Raw genomic sequence first — 16,671 nt, 5'->3', positions numbered from 1 at the left:
AATAACACTTGCCTGATGGCTAATGCTACCGCTAATCCGCACGTCGAGGTCACTTCAGTGATTAGGGAAAAGCACGTAAAAGTCCTGGCAGAAAGCCAGTATATTCAACATTTTTTATAAAAAAAAAACTCCGAAGTGTTGACAAGTGTTGTTTTAACTAATGATTGTTGCAAACTGGTACTTCCAACAAAATTCCCTAATCACTGAAGTGACCTCGACGTCCGGGTTAGCGGTAGCAATAGCATTAGCCATCAGGCAAGTGTTATTTAAATAAACTCCTGATGTACTTACAAACTTTCCAATGACTCGTTTTATGAGTACAGAACCTATTTGCACTACTGTAGAAGTTTGGTACCATTCTGGGCATTATTAGTGGGGTAATTTACGAGATACAACCTTGGATCCATTAGCACCTGCACTAAGCCATACGGCTGATATCTCTAAATAAGCTCTAACTTTAATAATGTTCAACCAAGGGAAAAAAGGCTTCTGGGGGGGGTGTTTGGCTCGAGGTCATGGTGCAAAGGACCGTAGGTTGATTTTACTCCAAACCATCCCTTTAAAGTCATTTACATATAAAAAAGAACCAGTCAACGTCCAAATCCTTTACTTTAGAATGGTGAGCGACAAGAATTACTTTCAAATTTCAAGATTGCAAATTACTACAGTAGGTTACTTCATTCTGCCACAAAGAAAAATGCGCTTTTCTGCTTAGACCCTGACGTAGCGCTTTTCCATGTCAAAGACTGTTAGAAATATGAACGCTGGCAAGTTAAAATCTGAGCTTACACCCTTGAATGTAGTGCAGGTGTCCTATGAACCACTTTTACGAAACCTGAAAGTCCCTATACATTGCATTTGCATGGGAAAAGGCAACCAAAACTGCTCATTTTTTGTTCACCGTTCACTTATGGAACGGCATCAGATGGAACTATCCCCTGTAATGTGTTTTCCTCTTGCTTTCCTTTATCTTTCTCCAGTTGCACTTATGTCTCTCTTCATCTACATCTGTCTGAACGCATGATAGAGCTTTCCCTTGTGTTTTATTCTGTCTCTTTCCTTCGCCCCATGCAGTCTCATGAATTTGTGAAGCATTCTGTCTGTGTGAATGTGTGTGTATATATTTTTCAGAGAGAATGAAAGTGAGATTGATCTTTCTCATTTATGCTTACAGGGCTTCCTTTGATAGTTTGGCTGCTGTATTTACCCCTGCGTCTGTAACTTTCAGAACAGGAATGCATTAACGTTCATTTAAGAAAACAGGTCGCTGTTTTATCAGCCTCACCTTTCTATTTCTGTTTCTAAATGCAAGTCCTCCTCCCTTTTAACTTTGCCACCAACTCGCTACTTCTCCCTCCTCCTCCCTGACTCCGTCTCTGTCTTTCCTTTGCCTAAGGCCTATACTTTTATCATTCCCCGCACTCTAGCTACCTGTTGCCATGCCAACCCCATAATTTAGTGTCCTACACAATGCAGTGTGTACACCTGCCTAATGCGCTCGCCTTACCGTGTGAATGCATGAGAATCTTACCTGCGCCGCGCTGCTGAAGGTGCTTTTAATGACTCATTTAGAACCGAGCTTTTAATGTTCCGCCTCCTGTGCTCGCCCTGTCATCTCCGCAGCCCACACGCGCTCCATAAAGACCCTCTTCAGCTTGAGAGATCCCAGTGCATGGAGCGAATATTTTTATTGCAAACACTGTTAATGTGCTCACTTATTATTGAGTTGACACCATGTGTGTGGCTGTGTGTAAATTTCTGAATTTCACCCATGACAACTTCAGTGCTTGCTGAATGGCTGCAGTGCGTGTATGCATGCCTGTTAGCATACGTACAGGCTGTGCATGTGAGTGTGAAGTGGATAGGTTTTGGAAGTGAGCAGCTGTGTGAGTTTCAGACCGCATTAAGGTCCCTTGTTGATTTTTTTGTTTATGCACATCTGTCTCTTTCTTTGGTGGGGAGTGTTTGCATCAGTGAGTAATGGATCTAATTACAGCTGAGAGCTAGCATAGTTACCTGGTCACAGAGATGACGCTAATGTGGATGCCTGGCGTCATGGTTAATTGCTTCCTGCATTCCGTTATCCTCATCCGTCCATATCCTGCTGTTTGTGTGGATCTTCTTATCTCCAACATCCAGGCCAAAGCAACCAGAATATAAAAAACAGTTTCATCTCACAAGAACCATCTTTACACTTATAATTGCAGCTGTAAACGCAGTGAAGTATTAATCAAACTACATCTGAATTGATTCTGACCACATTTTATTTTATGTATACTGCCTTTCAACGATTTGGGGTCAGTAGTCCTTGCACACTGTTTCCGAAATTCTCATCTGAAAATTTTGCACGTTAAAAAATAGATACGACCTTACGTTGTGTCTATCACATTTACACGTTGCCTCTGAAAATTTCGTCCGTCATAAAAAAAATTCAGATCGGGTTAGATTTTCTGCGTTTTTCGCATCCGTAGCAAGCATTTTTAGAGTTGTTTTGACAATTCAGAGCCACCGTACAAGCGAACGCCAAAATTCAGAACTGTTCAGGATCAATTGGTTCATGGAAATTGATGGTCTTTTTTTAATATGTGGCTCCAGTATCGCTAGCAAAGCATGAAGTAAACTTTGAATCGCTCTGGATAATCCCGCTGCTCCTTGATAAGGAGGTGGAACTCTCCTTCCTCTCTAAGCAATCTCAGGATTGGATGGACCCAATATTTCCTCTATTTTTTTCTCTTTTTAAGAAGAGAGAAATTCATCCTTGCTTGAAGACTCCATTTTCTATTGTTTTGCGGATTCCACAGGTACCAGATGGAAATGGGCCAACATTATGTTGCTGTCTGGGAAGGCTGCATTTATTTGATCAAAAATATTGTGAAATATTATTACAATTTAAAGTAATTGTTTTCTATTTTAATATATTTTTAAAATTGTAATTTTTTTTGTGTGGTAAAGCTGAATTTTCACCAGTCTTCAGTGTCACATGATCCTTCAGAAATCTTTCTGATATTGCAGGATTCTTCAATGAATAGAAAGTTCAAAAGAGCTGTATTTATTTGAAATATTACTATATTACTTTCATTTTTGATTTGTGTATTTTTGAATATTTTTATATATAATTATTACTGTGTCTGTATATTATATTGATATAATATATTATTAATGGAGCTGTCGGTAATTTTTACATTTTACCACACTTTTGTTTTTTGGAAAGGGGACATGTTTATAGATTCAGTGGCACAAACTGGCAGAAATCTTGAACTTTCTGCTTTTTATATAAATAAATTATGATGCGACTGCTTATTTCCTACACAATTTTCTATTCCTTGTATTTTTGAGCTTATTGTATGACACTGCCACACACTATAGTGTAGACAAGATGTTTACATGGTGATTGGGATGTAGTCAGGAGAACTGCAGATACAGAGAAAAAAGACAAAAATGGGGGATGGGATGTGCTAAGGCATGCACGTGTTACAATCATGTAAGATAAGCACGGTGGGCTAATTAATAAAGAACAAGTCCTAATGAATTTAATTACACACACGTCTGGCCAATGAAGGCTGCAAAGCACAGAGAAGTGGGCAGAGAGAAGATTAGTGCTAACATGTAATAGAGGGATTACAGTACAAAACAGCAGTGGGAACGTGTGTTTACACTGCAAATGCAGATATACCTGAGCATGCCTAACGAACCTTTGTCCCTTACCTTTGTCATTATCCATGAGCTCTGTCCCAAACAGTCTTGAGTTCAGTTCACTTCTATTCCTTTATGTCCTCATATCCAGGATTAGACTGGATACACGCAGACAAAACTCATTTTCTTTTCTTTTTTTTTCAGTTTCTGCTACTGCACAGTAATGCAAAATAATGTCTAACTCAGCTGAGAAATCTACAGTCTTAATATTTGCGTCTCCTTTTTTACTTTCTATAAGCGTCTAGGGGATAGTTCACCTTTTCATTCTGTTAACATTTACCAATTAAAATGTTGTCATTCCAAACCCAAATGCAATTTTTTTCATGAAATTATGAAATTTCACTGACACAGACAAAAATGAAAAAAGACTGACATGGTTTAAAGACATTTGTAGATCAAGGAAATCAACATTTTTTCTGGGGCGCTCAAACCCTCAAGGCAAGCTCAGTTTTTGGACCTCAGTATTTGTAAAACCCTGCGTACAGCCATGATTACAATGATATACTGTGGTGATTGTGTGCCACCATCTTTTTTGCTAAATTAATTAAATTCTCCCCTTGTTGCAGTTGTAAAGCTTTCCTGTAGACAGTGTTTATCAACCATGTTCTGACTGTTCTAATTGCTAATAATGACAAATGGCGATTTGCCGTGGCTAACCACCTGCTTCCATTGTACCGCAGCCCCGTCTGCTGCATGTTCCTGCCTCTCTGAGGGAATCAGCTCTTCTGCTTTTGCACTTCTCTATAATGCAGGAAACTCAAAAATGCCCACTGCATAAAGTTTTCATTACCATTTTTCAATAATTTTCTCATTCAATGAATATTAGGGAATGTTGCATACACTCTTTGGGGTTCATGCGTAAAAACAAGCAGAATGAATTTAGGCGTAAATCATTCATAAATCCATTCCTACATCAATTGTTGCACTGAACTGAAAGCGACAATCTACATAAGAACGGTTTTACGAACGATTTACACAGAAAACCATTCTGCTTGTGTTTCATGAATGAGCCCCTTTCTTCCACTGCCTTTCCTCAGCTCTTTCTCCAAGTCTTTGTCAATGGCTGCTTACCAATGTATAGCTATACCAATGTTTCTTAATAATCTGCTTTATCAATTTTAGGTAGTTTTTCCTGCCACTGCCAACTTTGACTTACTCACTTGGGAGTTTGTAACACACTTTGTTTGTAAAGTTTCTTTGAGCCATCAAAATGTTCTGTCTTTGTCCAACACAGGAAGATCCTTGAGGTGAAGGTCATTGACGATGAGGAGTATGAGAAGAACAAAACCTTCACCATCCACCTTGGGGAGCCGGTGCTGTTGGAGATCGGGCAGAAACACGGTCAGTGGATCTCCTTTTGACATCCATCTGCAGAGTTCTGTGGTTTTGAATTAGAATACAGATTGGGGTCTCTGTTTAATATTGTATTAATAGCTATCACATCTATCCCTGAATAATTCAGGAACAGATTTGATTGAAAGGTTTCTTTGTGCGAATTGAGCGAATAATGGGAGACAGTGGACTGTGGTCTTGAGTGATTGAATGAGTGATTGTTATAACGGGAGAGTAGGAACAGGCACTAACTGGTCGCAGTGTAAGCGGCCATTTTGAAGCAATATCTTTAGGCCATTTCTGCACGTTAATTATGTACTAACTGCTCTAATTTAATGTTCATCCCCATGCTCTTCAAATTGTTGCACTGTTATGGGATCCAATTATGAATAAGCATTTTTTGATGATTTTTGACATTCAGTCTCCTCAACGCTTCTCTAGAACACACAAAGTGATGTGTTTGTTTCCTGCTTATATATAGCGCTACTACAACATGATACATTGCAACTGATTATAATAAACACAAAGGAATGAATTCACTAAACATTTGTCATTTATATGCAGTATTCTTGTTCACTATTCATCCACAATCTAGTTCAGTGTTGTTGTTTTTTCACAATGCAGTCTGTGGACCACAGAAAATTTGCGATATTTATTTAAATATTTTTTTCTCTCAAAATGCCTTTTTAGGTCTTTCAAAGGTAATTGAAATGAAATATGTTTAACGCAGTAATTTTTGAAAACATTTTAAACATTTGAATATTTATATTACAATACAAATATTAGATGAAAGACTTAAAATTGAAGTTTAAATATTAAAATTACTGGGGGCCCTATCATACACCAGGTGCGATGCAAGTGTTTTTTGCTAGTTTCAGCTCTACGCAGTTATCATTTTTACGTCCTGCGCCCCGTTGTTTAAATAGCAAATGCATTTGCGCCCATTTGTGCGCCCATGGGCGTGCTGGTCTGAAAACGAGGTGTGTTCAGGCGTATTGTTGGCACATTGCTATTTTAAGGCAACTGAAATAGACTGACTAAAGTCAATGGCGCATCATTTTTTTCTGTTATTTAAAGAGCACGTTAGTAATATGCGCCTTTAGTAGGGTTGGGTACCGAAACTCGGTTCCAATAGGGAACCGGTTCCGACGTAAACGGTAGTAACCAGACCGAATAAGAACGAAACTTTCGGTGCCTGATTTCGGTGCCTGACGTTTTTTACCGCCCCCTATAAAACATCTCGCGGCACGAATGCAGGGGCGTGTCTAGAGGGGGGGCACGGGGTGGCACCGGCCCCCCCTGGAATATGATTGGCCCCCCCTGGTGCCCCCCCAACATCATTGGGCTAGATTTACTGTCGCCATGACAATGCCCAATGCCATTGGATCAGAGCGCTGTCAATCACTGCTTGATTTGCGATTCGCAAAGCAGAATCTCTGGTCCGCGTTTTTCAAACAGGAGTCAGGAGAGAGACACCTCGACATGTCACTGTTTATGGTATGCACACTCAATTACAGTATATTATATTGTTAATTTCGTTGACGAAAAATGTTCGCCATTATTTTCGTCAACGACATTTTTTCACAGACAAACACGAGACGATAACTATATCAAAAACAGTTTTAAATGACGACAACTATGACGAAAATGTATTGACATTTTCGTCAACGAATAAAAAATAGACGAAAATTCGGTATGTTTTTCTGTGCGAACACACACACACGCGACCCGAAGAGTGCAGCCCTGCACATAGACGCGCTGCGCGCAAAGGACTGAATTGAGCTCTCTTTCGCGTCTGAATGGACAAATACACACAACATGTCCGTTTTTGAGAGTATTCACGTAAACACAGTCGGTTATGTCTTTACAGAACGTACAGTTGTGAGAATATCGGATGTGCATTAGCAGTGCAATTGGATCTGCACACTCGGTCTTAAAGTGACAGTGCGTAATAAACCTAATGCCTTCTGTACACTTAATATTGTTCAAACAACAAAATAAAAAGAGAAAAGCATTCACTGCTCTTTAATAATAGCTTTAATAAAGATTAATTATATTTCATTCATACAAATAAATATATCTGCTTGAAAGAATAAACAATGATGTATGTAAGTAAAGACTGCATAATCATTAATTGAAAAAAAAAAAAAAAAGACTGTTCTACTTTAGAAGTTTTTCCAGTTGAATTTTCTGATTTCCCATGGGTCCCCCCTCACTGGTTATTGGTCCCCCCTGTGCCCCCCCATTTATAAAATCCTGGAATCGCCCCTGCACGAATGATCCAGCATTCATTTAGTTCGTTTGTTAAATAAGAGATCTAGCTGAAATGTGTTTTTTAAATCAAGTGATCAAAGTGCTCGTTGCCACTGCGATCAGTGGCGCGGATACAGTGTTTTCTCTTGGCTCCCGCACTGTCTTCACTTGGACGCGCGCTTCAATACGTTGCGGAGATCGATCTATTTATGAGGCGCCGTCTATATGATTATGTGCGCGGAGAATTTGTGTGTGCGTGCTCGCGTCTCAGATGAGTATGTGCGCGGAGAGTTTGTGTGTGTGTGTGTGTGTGTGTGTGCTCGCGTCTCAGATGAGTATGTGCGCGGAGAGTTCTGCGCGTCTCGTGTGTGTAGAGTTTGCGTGTGTGTGCGTGAGCGACTTTAGAAGTTGTGCATTTCATTAGTTTGAGCATTCAGTAGTATACATGTATGTGTGACTACCTAGTACACGTGTATGCAAGGGTTTCATATGTGCATGAATGAAGTTTGATTTAAGCCCTAGAGGGCGCCTCATATCTCCTATTCGTTCTGGTGAAATCTCAAAATATAATGGACACAAAGTGTCCCTGCTTGATATACAACCACTGATGAGCATAATCGGTTTAAAATAAATAAATAAATAAATAAATAAAAAACTACGAATGCAGATTAGAACCCAAAATCTGACACGCTTGACTAAAGTTCAAGTTCAGCTGCCAGTGTTCCTCTTCGGGTAAGTCTAGTATTTTAATGCCAACTGCAAATCTTGAATATCAAGTATGAAGTATATCAATATCAAGTATATTTATATGGCTATACTGTGTGTTAAATATTTCTGCTCAGTGTCAGATATTTCTCTGTTTTGTAAAAGTCATAATATGAGAAGACAAAATTTTGATCTTAACTCAAGTGTTTTGTGCTACATCAGTAGCCTTTTAAAGGGCACAATTTTTCATTTAATCAGAAATCAGAAAATCTTTTTCAGAAAATCACACACACACACACACACACACACAGAGGTATTATTTTTTTGATAAAGTGTGTGCGGTTTAGTTTTCTTAAGTACCGTTTCAAGAACCGTTTAAGCACCGGAACCGTTTGAAAAATACCGAGTAGGTACTGGTATCGGATAAAACCTAACCAATACCCAACCCTAGCCTTTAGGCGAGTCCACAACGCACGTACACTCTGCTTATTACACACACAGGGACGCGCAGCAGCACACAAACTAGCTAAATATAAAAAAATAAAAGGATTACAATGTAAAAGATTAATATTGTGTACATAAAGATATGGGGGAATCCGGCTTGTCCCGTAGCTTGTCTAACGTTGCGCACGAGCAGTTCCGTTTGTTCTCTGGAGACGCGTTCAGTCTTTCCGCTTGCAAATTCCGTCATGTTAATAGCAATCCACCATGGTGCGAGCGCAACTAGCTTTTAAAGGGAATGGGAGATGAGACTCTGATTGGTTTATTGCACGTTACGCCCAAAACACAGACAACCCTTTTAGACCATGCGCTGGACATGCATATCATTTTTCCCTGTTGTTAAACTAGCAAAAGTGGATTAGGACACGCCCTAAGTGCACTTGAGCCAGGCTTTAGACCATGCGGTTAGATTGTTAAAATAGGGCCGTAAAGCTAATAAAAATGAAGACTTAAAAATAAAAAACGAAAATATAAAAATAAAAGCTCATTTAAAATATTAATACAAACGATAATAATATATTAATAATAATGATAAAACAACACTGATTGACAGCCCTAGTTTATAACAGTAAGAAATAAAAATCTAATCAGAATATAGATTTTTGGGGCAAAAAAATAGTCACGTTCTGTTTGGTTTAGTTTCATTTTCATGGACCCGCCAGTTATCAGTTTCTATGGACACTCATTATCTGCACACCTGTTGTTCATCATTTAGTGCGTTATCATTGTATATTTAAGTTCCTCTTCGTTTGCAGTTCATGGTCCGGTATTGTCATGTGTTACACGCTGTCACGTTACCTGTTCATCATCTCTGGATTACTTGAGTTTGTTTTTATAATAAATACCTTTGTTTTGGAACCTTTTGAATCTTTATCATCATCTAGACTAAAGCATTACACATTCATACAATTTATTTTGGCTTTAGTTTAGTAAAAGTTAATGATTTATTTTGGAAACTTGTACAGTCACAACCAAGTATGCCAGATCACTGCAGTCTGCTGCATCCTCTACGGCTTGCAAGATGGAAAAATGAGCATGAAAACTGTGTTTAAAACTGATTTTTTTTTGGCCTCATTTGCACCATTACTTTATTTGCGAAATTCCTTTAGTGAAGTTCTACTGTTTCAGCTCTGTAATACATTTGCAAACTCTACACAGCTCAGTAGATGTTCAATGTGTCTTCTGCTGACAGGCGACTCTAATGATAACAAACCGGCGGTGGTGGCTGAGGAAGAGGAGGTGGCCAAGATGGGGTGCCCAAGTCTGGGAGAGCACACCAAACTGGAGGTGGTCATAGAGGAATCCTATGAGTTTAAGGTAAGAAAAAAAACAATACAGCAATACTGCTCAATTTCTCACATTCAATTTATCTGAATCCTTACCTCCGCCTTCCCATGGTGACAGCCTCAATACTGGAGGTCACTGGGGTCAGGTAGCTCAGGGATTTAGAAGAGATTTGGGGTGGAAACACTGTGTTACTCCCTTTTAGATTATCCGCAGCCTGCTGAATGCAAAACAAGCAAATGGCTAGGACAGTATGACATTGGAGAAAATGAAATTCGGATGGGGTTGTGCATAGACGCCCACTACCTCACTGAAATCAGTTTAGTTGAGACCTCTGTGCTCACTGGCCTACGAGACAGAGTCATATTAAATCTTGTCTACTACAAGGACACATTTTTGTGAGTTTAGGTTTGATTGATCTTCTTGGTGTTGTATGTGTATTTGTGTGTTTTTGCAGAATACCGTCGACAAGCTAATAAAGAAGACTAACCTGGCGCTGGTGGTGGGCAGCAGTAGCTGGAGAGAACAGTTTGTCAGCGCGGTGACTGTCAGTGCAGGTCAGTGTCTCTCTGTGCTCATACATGCTCAAATAGAAGCCTGTGGACCACACAACTGATTTATATTCAATCAAATGATTTGTATAAATCCTTGCCAGCAACAACCAATTTGTCTGTCCACACTGAATGTGAATATTCTGTGCGACGTGACTCAATCTCAGCCAAGCAGGAGATATTTAATGATAAATGTACACTTTTTTTGAAGTTGTAAATAAAACAAATATTATTGGATTAGATTATTTGTTTTATTGGATTCAATTATCATTGGATTATTAGTTTAATTTTATTCTTCTTACGTAAAAATTTCACATTTATTTTAGTGCTTGCTGTTTCTTTGTAATTATTCCTGAAATTAAAAGTAAATCCTTCAATTTTTTTTCAGTATACAGTTATGTGGAGCGAGACATAAAATTGTCTTCAAAATCTGAAACTTTTATTTGCCTAAATTCTTATGAATTGATTGCCTTTTTCCCCCTAATTATTTTACTTTGCTCCAGACTGCTGGGCGATTAATCAAATTTTATTTTCAGTTATGATTTTGGCTTCCAACAATTATGAAAACAAGACAATTGAGATAAAAACTAAATATTGTGCCTCATTGCGTTTCACAATGATGCTCTTGATTTGTCTTTTGTTATAAATTTGGTGCACCCTTATAACAGTCTAATTTATTTTAATTTGTAATTTTTATTATTTATTTAAATGTATGTGTGAGTGTGTGTATATTTTTTTTATTCTATTTTTTACTTTAATTTTTTTTGTTTTTGTAAAAAAAAAAAAAAATTATATATATATATATATATATATATATATATATATTTACTGAAAAAAATGATAATGGCGAAAACAAATTTTTCTATTATCGAGCAACCCTACTATATACTTTTGGTTACCTCCATAGGTGATGATGATGAGGAAGAGAGTGGGGAGGAACGCTTGCCCTCATGCTTTGATTACATCATGCACTTCCTGACGGTTTTCTGGAAGGTTCTGTTTGCCTTCGTTCCACCCACGGAATACTGGAACGGCTGGGCCTGCTTCATTGTCTCCATCACGCTCATTGGGGCCCTAACTGCTCTTACTGGAGATCTGGCATCTCACTTTGGTTGTACAGTTGGCCTGAAGGACTCAGTCACAGCTGTGGTGTTTGTGGCCCTGGGCACATCTGTGCCTGGTGAGTGTTTATTTGTATCAGATGTCCTCCTGATTAGTAAGAGATAACGTACAGTCATCGGGTCATTATCAAAAAATAAACCATGACAAACCTGAATGCCATGATAAACCAATCAGAATCGAGTATTCGGTCAAATATGCAAGCATTACATACGTATATGTACTATTAAAATGTTGTTACTGCTTCCAAAATCTTTTCTATTTTCTATTTCCATTATGGCCCTAGTCAGCTTTTATGCGAGTGCTGTGGTTTTTTAGACTGTTTAATTATGTGGACTAATTAGAGGACATGATTTGCTCTGGAGCTACAGGGGATCTGTTTGTTTGTCTTGGCATTAGCCACAATAGACTGGATGGAATGATTCTGCACATACTCATACTCTGTATGTCAAACCATCCTCAAGCTCCAACACACATAATGAAAAGATCCACTTGAAAGACAAATCTCCCATGAGATCTTTCATATCTCAGTTGTTTCTTCTAGACAGCAGTGAGATTAAAGGGATAGTTCACCAAAAAACTGTTTGGTTACCCATATTCTTCAAAATATATTTTATGTTCAACAGAACAAAGAAACTCATACAGGTTTAGAACAACATGAGGTGAGTAAATTATGACGTAATTTTCATTTTTGGGTAAACTATCCCTTTAAATAGAGAGCAAACTGTGCTTAACTTTCATACCACTAAAACTTATAAGAGGTCGGTGATATAAGTACAAATTAATATCACATTATTCTTATATATTTTGGTTGCTAATGATATATATCAATGTATAAATCACAATATACACATTGTTATGCAAAAGTGATTTTTAAACAAATAAAAAATAAATAATGGTCGGTTTTTCAAAGTTAGGGTAGAGCCTTGGTAGTTATAATTTGATTATATGTTTTATGGAGGTAAAATGATATAAAAAAAACATTTTGTAAATGTGTAAATGAAGTTACAAGTGTAAAAAAAAACCCGATATTTGCAATTTTACTTACACTTTCACAAATTGTTGGCATTTTACCTTTATAGATGTTGATTCAGTAACCGCTCTGATGGATTTACTGAGTTCATTTGGTAAAGCATTTAGTAAAACTGGTAACTCCTTGGTACGTGGGTCTTTTTGAATGATTAACTAAAAGTTTTCAATCAAATTACACTGGCTGCGCTGTGAACATTTTTTTTATGCAGCTTACTCAACAAAGTTAGACTGAAAACTTAGATTCATAACACTTTTTCTTTCTCCTTTGTTAACGGTATTTTGGTTTAACCAATATTATATTTGTCAGATATTTCTTCTAATAAAAAAACCCTTGTAATCTCATATTTATCTCTCTAGAGTTTCAGAAGAGTTCAATAACGCTCGATGGTGTTTTATGCCCCCAATGGCTCCTTAGAGGCAGCTAACCCTACCCTCAACCTTAAACCTACCCATCCCCTCGCTGCCTGGAAGGCGACGTTGGGGGCATAAAACACCAAAGACCTTAAATAACTGTGCTCAGATTTTCCAAAATACCAAAGTCTACAATCAAAAGTCAGATATTTTAATATGAACTCACTCAAACATTTCTCATCAAGTTCTTCCCAGACCAGATTGCTAACATTCATTTTATCATGTAGTACATCTATACTCTTAGTAGGTCAACAATGATCTCATTTGTTTTTATTTTTATTTCTCATTCGGGCTTTTAGGAGAACAATTCGAGACAAAGTTGATACTTCAATTAAACATAATTGCGACCACCCTTCAGTGATTCCCGTCCCGGTTCCTGAAGGAACACCAATAGTAAACATTTTGAAGGTCTCTCTTATCTGACCCATCCATTTCAGGTCTTGAAGTCTCTACTGATGAGCTGAATCAGGTGTGTTAGGAAGTGTTTGGAATGTTTACTGTTGGTGTGTTTCCAGGAACAGGGTTGATAAATACTGTCCTGAACTATGAAAGCAGCATCTTTCATTAAAATGGCCCTTCGGGGCTCTTCCAGTTCTCACTATCCTTCTTTCATCATCTTTTTTTTGCTCTCTCCAGACACATTTGCCAGCAAGGTGGCAGCCATCCAGGACCAATACGCCGATGCATCCATTGGAAATGTGACGGGTAGTAATGCAGTTAACGTCTTCCTGGGTATCGGAGTGGCGTGGACCATCGCTGCCGTGTACTGGAACAGTCAGGGCAAAAAATTTATGGTCCCGCCCGGGTCGCTGGCGTTCTCCGTCACCCTCTTCACCATCATGGCACTGCTGTGTGTTGTGACTCTACTGTACCGCCGCCGGCCCACTGTATCTGGGGGCGAGCTGGGGGGCCCGCGAACCGCCAAGCTGCTCACCGCGTTCCTTTTCTTCGTGATGTGGCTCATCTACATCATGCTGTCCTCGCTGGAGGCTTACTGCCATGTGCCTGGCTTCTGAGAAATATCATAAGAAAAATGTACTCCACTGTACAACCCCCATCATTCTTCCTCTCTGCTTTTGTGTATATGAGAAGTCTAAAATTAGTGTTTACATCTGTTCTTACTGGTATTTATCATTGTTGAAATTGAACTTGCATCCTTTCGCTCACACTGATGTGAATATCTAGATGAGTGTCAGTGAAGGATGATAGAGGCTGTGTGGTTTCATGCACAGCTTTCTCTTTATAGATGGATTTCTCTTACATGGTGTCTGCCACCACCTGGATATTCAGACAGCAACACTCTCCAGAATACTCTCCAGAGAGCCACCTCAGCGCTTTTCTTGCTTCAGTGCTGTTTTTTTCCAAGGATGGTCCTTTACGCCTCACTTCGATATTCTCTCAGAAATCCCTCTTCTATAATTTTTTGCTCCCCTCCCAGTTGCAGTCAATTGACACATTCCCACTGCAGAGATTTGGGAATGCTTCACACCTCTACCTACCCTTAAGACATGAACACTCTGTTTCATCTGTCTTCTCTCGCCTGTTTCTGCAGCTCCACATAGACCTTCACACCACACTAGCGCTTTTCATTTCTCACAACTATAATTTCAGCTCAAGTGATGCGGCGAGGGCTGAGCCTTCCCAAACTGACTCTGCCCCACACACAGTGATACCTACTTTGACTTCGACCTCTCCCCCAATAATAACTTCCTGACTACTAACCTTGCCTCAGTGTTTCCTATACTGCAGATTTGTCATCATTGACCCTGCCTTTTTACATATGACCCTTCCCTCTATATGTGCTATGCCTTCTCCATCTCTGCTCCACCCCCAAACTATCTATGCCACACCTTATTTGCATATGACCCCTCTCCCAACACAACAAACAAACAGCCTCTTCACTCCTGACCCCTCCCCTACATTATCAATACCACACATTTTTACCTCTCATCCTGACCCATCACTACCTACACCACACTCTTTTCAAGTTCGATTCTGCCCACAATTCTTTAGTCACACTTCTTTATCTTTAGCCCCACCCCAATATTATATATAGAGCACCTTCTTTAGAAATGACCCCACCCCTGACAGAACATGTCACGCCCTCTAACATCTACTTTTTTATGTCAAATACTGGTGTTGTAAAGCTGGTGTTTTTATTTATTTATTTATTTATTTATTTATTTTTATCATGCTACTGAAAGTTAATTATGAAGTCAAGAGAAGGAATGCAGGAAGAAAAGAAAGATTTGTTTTTCAAGCTTTTCTGGCTATTTTTGTTGAACATGAACAAAACCAGAAGAGGTACACATTTTGCATGGCACATCATTAGTGGTAGAAGTTGAATGGAGACCAAAAGAAATAGTTTAACGGTGACATTGACATAAGAACCAAGGTGTTAGTGTTTATTCATGTGATATTTATTGATATTTATTATTATCAACTACGTATTATGTGGGGAAATAATGTAGGCTGTATGTGTATGAGAGCATGTATTTGAAAGGACGAGTGCAACGGATTAGATGAAATATATGAGTGTTGTGTGCTAATCTGTCAAACAGTGTTCAGAGTCTTTGTATATGAATATGAGTGTCTTAACGTATGAAAGCGTTGAATTTCGTATGAATTTTGTGTGTCACTGCCACACTCAGGAGTTTCAGGCTCTCATCATGTGAGCTTCGAAATCTTTTCCCATCATCCATTAATCTACAAATGGGTGCAGCTTCCATGACCATGTGGTACATTCGTTCTCATAATGTTGGTCCTAAATCATGCAGTGAGAGAGCAGACTGTCCTGTCGTGCCGAACTATGTTCTACAGCGTCACTGTGTCAAGCTTTTAAGCTTTATTCGTTATCAAAGGCATTGCGTCATGTGGTTGTGTGTGAACACAACATGGGTGCCTTGATATCAACAGTACAATATCTCTAGGCTAGTGGTTCTCAACGGGGGCGTTCAGAGAACAACGGCGGGTGTTGGAAGCAAGATTTTTGAAAGGGGGGCGTTCAGGTGTTCATGGGGGGCGTTCACGAGTTTACACCAAAGATCCAGGCAAGACAAGATTAAACGTAATTACTTGCAAAGTTATTGCCTACAACATTCTAAAATCTGCCAGTTTAATGCGACATGTAAGCTATGTATCGTTTCTTTTGTCATAGACCTGACTAGAATCCAGCACTGACTAGAATCAGCATTCACATGCTCAAAAATGTGTTTCACGCTGACAACAATCCGGTGGTGGCTAGAATCATGCAGTGGAGGAATGGAAAGTTAACAAGCCATTAAAAAAGTATTGACTTAAGAACCACTTACATATTTTCAAATATTTTCATGTTCCCATTCACTTTAAAATTAATTAAACTAAATTCTATTTATAAGGTAAAACTTACATTTTTAGGCATTAACTAATGACTTTAGAAAACAAAATGTTTTCTTTGTTCACCAAGTAATTTACTGGTCAGGCATTACTTTAAGGAGAAAATGACAATTTGATGGATAATTTAAATATATTTTATAATCACATTTTGGTAATGTATTAATTCCGCTATCACATCTGAGCGCGAAAAGCTGCTTGGATAGTTTCAAGATAGTTAAAAAATAATTAATAATACAATAATAATTTTATTGTTCATATGTGTTTATTCTTGTTAAAAGATTATAGGCAATCGCTTGGACTTGCATGCCTCAGGTACCCTGGAAATCCAGAGTTCTCGCGAGAGCACGAGTTGAATTTGCTCAGCGAGTTTACTCTGGTGTCGAGTAATGATGCTCATTAAATATGCCCTTGTATC

General features: G+C 38.6%; 1 protein-coding gene across 2 annotated transcripts in view; it reads left to right on the top strand.

Annotated features, from left to right (window-relative positions):
* slc8a4a (solute carrier family 8 member 4a) overlaps nucleotides 1-16,273 on the top strand; it is a 63,685-nt gene extending 47,412 nt beyond the window's left edge. For both annotated transcript variants that reach the window (XM_079898264.1, XM_079898263.1), the window contains 5 exons: nucleotides 4,928-5,034; nucleotides 9,677-9,801; nucleotides 10,226-10,325; nucleotides 11,227-11,499; nucleotides 13,518-16,273. In XM_079898264.1, the coding sequence (XP_079754390.1) occupies nucleotides 4,928-5,034; nucleotides 9,677-9,801; nucleotides 10,226-10,325; nucleotides 11,227-11,499; nucleotides 13,518-13,897 (985 nt within the window). In that variant the 3' untranslated portion in view covers nucleotides 13,898-16,273. The remainder of the gene's footprint in view (nucleotides 1-4,927; nucleotides 5,035-9,676; nucleotides 9,802-10,225; nucleotides 10,326-11,226; nucleotides 11,500-13,517) is intronic.
* The last annotated feature ends 398 nt before the right edge of the window (nucleotides 16,274-16,671 follow it).

Source organism: Squalius cephalus, assembly GCF_949319135.1.
Source record: "Squalius cephalus genome assembly, chromosome: 17".
NCBI classification, from domain to species: Eukaryota; Metazoa; Chordata; class Actinopteri; order Cypriniformes; family Leuciscidae; genus Squalius; species Squalius cephalus.
The sequence above is the reverse complement of the archived record's forward strand: the minus strand, read 5'-3'. Positions and strand labels throughout refer to the sequence as shown.